At 37.5% G+C, this 6,502-nt stretch overlaps 1 protein-coding gene across 1 annotated transcript in view; it reads right to left on the reverse strand.

The window, feature by feature from the left end:
• LOC107694929 (craniofacial development protein 1-like) overlaps positions 1–6,502 on the reverse strand; it is a 39,899-nt gene that overhangs the window by 27,862 nt on the left and 5,535 nt on the right. The window contains exon 5 of the mRNA XM_016494646.1: positions 5,806–5,922. Within this exon, the coding sequence (XP_016350132.1) occupies positions 5,806–5,922 (117 nt within the window). The remainder of the gene's footprint in view (positions 1–5,805; positions 5,923–6,502) is intronic.

Consider the following 6,502-nt stretch of genomic DNA (forward strand, 5'->3'; position numbering starts at 1 on the left):
ACTCGATTCGCGTTCGAGAGGGTTCCTCGAGCTGAAGGGATCCCCCGAATTTGGTGCGGATTCGCCGCACCGTTATGTAGATATGGCCGTTCAAAGTTTCAATGGACTTAAGCTTTAAAGCGTTTCATCCAGGTCGCCAGTAGCAAACAATGGAGCGTACAAAATGGAAAGTAAAACTAAGTAATTACACCATTTCAAGCATTTTATCTGAATTATATGTTCTGTAAAAAAAAATTTTCATATTGGTGGCATATTCGCAGATACCGATATATCGGCGACAGGCTCATATCGGCCGATAATATCGGCAAAACGATATATCGGTCGGGCTCTAATATCAACTGAACATTTATGCACAATCCATCTATGAATTTTGTTGATAGTGATTTCATTTGATTGTTAATAGCCAGCATGTCTTTTTATTCGATTGAATTTATTGGTTAAATAAGAACCTGACATAAGAGGACACAGATATGACAATAACGTTTATAATACTAATAAGCCAACACCTGTTTTTTTTTGTTTTTTTTTGCTCGAAGTTATTTGCTCGAAGCCTAGACATGTTGCATATTAATTGTACTATTTATGAACATCAAAGCATATGTTTGTGTACTTTGTGTTACTCCATAATGATGTTCTGTTTGGGGGCATTTGTAGTGTAGGTATAGGGCCCAAACATAACCTCAAGCCCAGGGGCCCCCACCCCCCTAAATCCTGCCCTGAACATAACAAAAGATGTGATCGCAAAACAATAAGAAAAAAGTCATTACATGTACATTTTAAATCATAACACATGTACATTTCTATAGTCGCCAGTGGCGACCGCAGCAAAAACTTCACTCGCAAATTAATATTTTTAGTCGCAAATGCAACCATTTTAGTCGCAGTCTGGAGCCTTGGACTTAAAGCTAGGAGAATTATAATGGCAGGGATAACATAGCATAAACTCCCTGCTGTATGGACTACTACAGAACAGCTGAGTTTTACTCATTGGAATGGAAGCAATTATTCACTAATACTTAGAATACTGCCCTGAGCATGAGAAAATTGAGAACTTGAAAGCACTAACCAAACCACAACACACAAGATGAAAACTACTAATATTACCGCTTAGGCCACAAGGCTTCTTGCTTTGTTTGTGTCAAGCTTATATATGTATATATTTGTAACAAAGTCTGTTCATCCACATTCACACACACACACACACACACACACACACACACACACACACAGAGTGTACAGTCTCTTTTACAGTAGATGAACTGCTTGACCCGACGAAGAGCGAGGTGTGTGACTGTTCTGTAATAATGGAGAGCAAGGCCCTATTTTTAGGGTCCTAGAGATGAGGCTCTATAATTAGAAAAGCAGAGCTGTGACTGGCGCTTGTGGAAATCATTAGTTTAAGTGGACATACACAAAGGTTTCCCAGAACCGCTGTATGTTGTGTTACTCACACTCACGTACAGCAAGCTGACGGGAAGCCAAGCGGAACAGAAACAGGAAGACAGAGGGCATACTTCTCTCTGACTCTGTGTGAGTGTGTGTTGTGCAACCAGCACTTATATATGTATGTGAATACGTAAGCGTTGATGAAGCCACCATTGTCCTTAAAATACAGATTTGTTTGTGTGCTTCTGTGTGCTTACATGGAGCTCAGCCTCAACGTCAGTCAAGTTCTGTGATAAGACCACAGAGACACTAGACAATCAATCAAGCCATCACTGGGGCTCAGAACAAGCATCAGTAAATCTGGCTGGTTCTGTGATCGATAACACTTAGACGACACAGAATTACACAATGCTGCTCCACACTTGAACCTCTAGCAGTGAGGTTACATCAGTCTATGGTGTCCACACAAATGGTGCTCACAACTGGCATGTCCTAAAGGTTATCATTCACACGTTCATGCAAACTCACAGTGTGTCCAAAATGAACTTTTGCCACTTTACCTGCCAAGCAAATGTACAGGTCTTAAATATTTCTTAGTTTCTTCTGAAACTGTATACAGCATTTTCCATTTTACTGTTGCTGCAAAAAAAAAACAGGTATCCCAAATAAACTATAACGGTACCTATTTCACTGAGGAAAAAATGTTAGACTAGCATTCTACAGTTCAATTCAATCTAGCAATGTTGCAGTTCCTAATAAAGTTACCAGCCAACTGGTGCGGAAATACATTCCATTTACTTGCCAAATCCAATTTTTACTTGCATTTTGGCACTTGGCGAGTGTTCATTTTGATCCCCGTTCACACACCAGTGGGCTGCTGGGAAGAATCAACAGATGGAGGGTCAAGGTGAGTCTGTGTGTGTGGCGGGAGAAAGAAACTGAAGAGCTGTTTAACATCGTTTCAATAATGTGAACTGCTGACAAAATTACTGGCTCTGCATGCTTATATTGTAACATTTTCAACTTTTCTGGGAACCACTGGGCCTTATTCAGGAAACAGAAGCAGAACGATTTGTTCATAATTCCATCATACTTCAATTTACGCAAGAACAGTTTTACAAATTATTTACACAAATTACTTCTTGTATGTTTTATCAACGAAGCTCATTGTATAGAAAAAAATAGTTTTTAATAAAATCCTGAGCATTACATTTGGCTTCGTTATCCAATTAATCAATACTGAGCATTAGATTTGGCCTTTTATCAAATGTATCAAACAAGAATCAGTATAATCAGTTAGTATCAACAAGTATCAACATAGTTAAATCAAAATAGTTGTCAGTTTCAGTTAGATCTTTTTTTTTTTTTTAAAGGGGTCATATGATGCTGCTAAAAAGAACATTATTTTGTGTATTTGGTGTAATGAAATGTGTTTATGCGGTTTAAAGTAAAAAAACATTATTTTCCATATATTGTACATTATTGTTTCTCCTCCATGCCCTGCCTTTTTGAAACGCGTCGATTTTTACAAAGCTCATCGGTCTGAAAAAGCGAGGTTTGCTGTGATTGGCCAGCTGTCCAGTGCGTTGTGATTGGCCGAATACCTCAAGCGTGAGACGGAAATGTTACGCCCCTCACATACTGGTGATGCCGTGTCCCGGCCGGAGCGACGAGACAAAAACATTAAAACCCATTACAAACGAGGCATTTGTTGCATCCAGTGGGGACATAATTACTGATAATAATGACTTATACTGTTTTTTTACGCGTTGCGTAAAACTCTGTCTGCATTTGTGATCAGAGAAATGACAAACAACAAGTGCTACTCTACACTGCTCAAAACTCGCGTTTGAATCATCAGTGGCAAATCCTTTAAATGAAAACGTACTTACGTGAGTCAGAACTGCCGGCATTTTAGTCTAACGTTACTCTCCCAGGATCAGTAAACAGTCCTCCATAAAATGCGCTGCACACATCTGGATATTTGGGTTAAACTGTTCTGGAACAGTGTTGTAAATACCACTGATTTGTAGTCGTGTCCTCTTTTGGAAGACCAAACAAAGTAGTTTCGCTTTCACAACGAAGCACACAGCGTCTTCACGACATGGCTGCAGCGTCAACAAAACTACAGTGAGACTTAAAGTTACGCCTTCTTTCTTTGCGTGAACATTTGGGCGGCGTTATGCAAATCTTCCCACATAGTGAGGTAGATATGTGGGGGCGTGTTAGAACGAGCCGGTTTAGGTAGGTGTGGCTGACTCTGAACTTTTATAAAGAATATCTCTTTGGATTTGAGACTTTAGTCTTTGCAACTTTACAGATCTTCTTTATGCACCAAGAGCTTGTAACACTCCAAAGAGAAAAGAAAAATTTAAATCGCATCATATGACCCCTTTAACATTACAAAAACAATCAGTTAACTGACAGTAGTTCAGACAGTAGTGCATTAGATATTATGAACTACCAATGAACAATACTTCAACAGCAATAATTAATGTTTATTTCTAAATACGCTATTGTTCAAAGGCTTGGCTGGTTAAGATTTTTTACATGTTTTATAAAGAAGTTTCACCAAGGCTGCATTTATTTGATCAGTAAAAACAGTAATGTGGTGAAATATTGTTACAATGTTAAATAACTGTTTTCTATTTTACAACATTTAAAATGTAATTTACTCCTGCAATGACAATGCTGAATTTTCAGTCTTCAGTGTCAAATGATCATTTACAAATTATTCTATGCTAAAAAAAAACATTTCTTATTATTATCGAAGTTGAACATATATTGAACAATATATTTTTTTTAACGTGATCTGTTTTTTCAAGTTTTTTTTGTCAGGAAGCTCAAAGTAACTACATTTGAGATATATTTATTTTGTAACAATGTAAAAGTATCTCCTTTCACATTTGATCGATTTTATTTAGTCCTTGCTAAATAAAAAGTATTAATTTCTTATAAAAACAAAATATCTTACCCTAAACTTTTGAACAATAGTGTATACTAATAATATATTTTTACCACTTAACAATATGCACAATTTAACATTAACGTATTATAAGCAAACAAATGAACAAAGAATAATATTTATCATGTTTATAAATTATAGGTAACCTAGAAAAATACATGTAAAAAAAGTTGTTTTTTTACAATATGTATGATATGTAAAATGTTAAATAATGTTAATCTTTACTGTAAAGGGTTACCATTTTCCATAATTATAGCAACCAGAGTTACAAAGTAAGACCTGTGCGTAAGGAAAAGGTACAAAAATGCCATGGAAGGAAAAAGCGTGTATTACCATCATCAGCAGTTCTGCATTGAGGCGCAGTATGACAATGTTAAGTAGAGAAACAGAGAGCCACTGTGCCTGTGTGTGAGAGAGAGCGCCACAGTGCTGCTGACTCAAGCCCTCTAACCTCAAATTACACAAAAGAGGCTTAAAGGAAGAGAAGGGAAGCGGAGACAGGTACCCTTTGTGTTTAGACTCCTTCAGTGCCTAGTTTAAGCGGGAACCCTGCTGTGCTGGAGCGAGACAGCCATTGGAATTTGAAGAGGCCTGATTTAAAGTCACATTGACTGAGAAATGATATGCAAGCACTTAGAAGCCATCAAAATCAAAACCAGATACAGACAGAGGCCGAGTGAATATAGGACATTTGTAGTGTGGACATTAAGTGACAGTCGTTTGGATGATAAAGGGATGAGAGAGGTGGGGTTCAAGCTGCTTTCCTGCTCCGCAAGCCAACGCCCCATACTGTACATCCTGTGCAGGGAAAAATATGACTTCCTGTTCAGCAAACATTCAGGGTCTGTGAGGACAGATGAGAACGTCTGTCCAAAATAACCCTATGTAAGGAGTGGTGAAGACCAGAGGAAGGTCACAACAATGATTAACTCTTAAACATACACAAACTCCACAGATGTCCTGTCTGGACTACAAGGGCCATTTTTGATTGGTTTAGTAGAGGAAATTCAACCCGTATACACACATCTGTGCACACTGTGGCTGAAACATATTTGTGTGTCATCGCTGGTTTTCCCTACAGGCAGATATGGAATTATAGAGGATCAAGGACTCGCTATCATAGCTGTCAGAGATCAATGACACATCTGACATTCCCTCTAGCCCTGCTCGGCAAACACACACAGACGTCTCCATCCATTTACCAGCACCAACCCCACTGAAGGAGATCACACCTAATTACTGTAATATAACAACATCAATAACAAAGAATTAATTATAGTCTAAGCGCTAATGAGTTAGTCACTTCTGCGTCACTGAAACACAAAACATAACCATTAAAAAGCACTTTGTTTCATTAATTAACTGACACAATGGTTGTAAACTGTAATTTCGCATGTACTGAGAAGGATCAGAACAACAAAACGCAGAACTAAAGGGATGCACTGGGGTGGTACCTAGATCCAGAGGATGGCTGTGGCTCAGAGGACTCTTCTTTCTCCTTCAGCACCTTCTCCTCCTCCTTCAGAAAACTCTTGGCCTCTCGTGAGTCTGAGTCCACCTCTTTGGTGACCCTGTGGACCACAACAAAAGATATAATGATCAAAATACTTATTCTGCACATGAAAATCTATATCTATATCTAGATATTAGTGCTGTCAAACGATTAATCGCATTCAAAATAAGCATTTTTGTTTACATAAATGTATGTGTGCTGTGTATATTTATTATGTATATATATATAAATACATACTTCTATTTTTGAGCAAGAACGCAAGAACGGATACAAATACAAAATACATACAAAAGATTTCTATATTTCAAAGTAGAAAAATGAGAAAACAGCTCCTTTTTCGTTTTTTTTTTTTCCCAAAAAAACGAAAAACGAGAATTCAACTTAAATTTACGTTTTTCGTTCATGTGTGGAAAAATGAATAAACAGCTTGAATATTCGATTTCTACATGTGGGCGGGAATTAAATGCCCCTTTAGAAAAATGAGAAAACAGCTCCTTTTTCGGTTTTTTTTTTGTTCTTTTCTTTTTTTTCAAAAAACGAATAATGAGAATTCAGCTTAAAATTTTGTTTTTCGTTCAGGGGTAGAAAAATGAATAAACAGCTTGAATATTCGATTTCTACACGTGGGCAGGAATTAA

The sequence above is a fragment of the Sinocyclocheilus anshuiensis genome, unplaced genomic scaffold (genome assembly GCF_001515605.1).
Source record: "Sinocyclocheilus anshuiensis isolate Anshui unplaced genomic scaffold, SAMN03320099.WGS_v1.1 scaffold286, whole genome shotgun sequence".
Classification (NCBI taxonomy): domain Eukaryota; kingdom Metazoa; phylum Chordata; class Actinopteri; order Cypriniformes; family Cyprinidae; genus Sinocyclocheilus; species Sinocyclocheilus anshuiensis.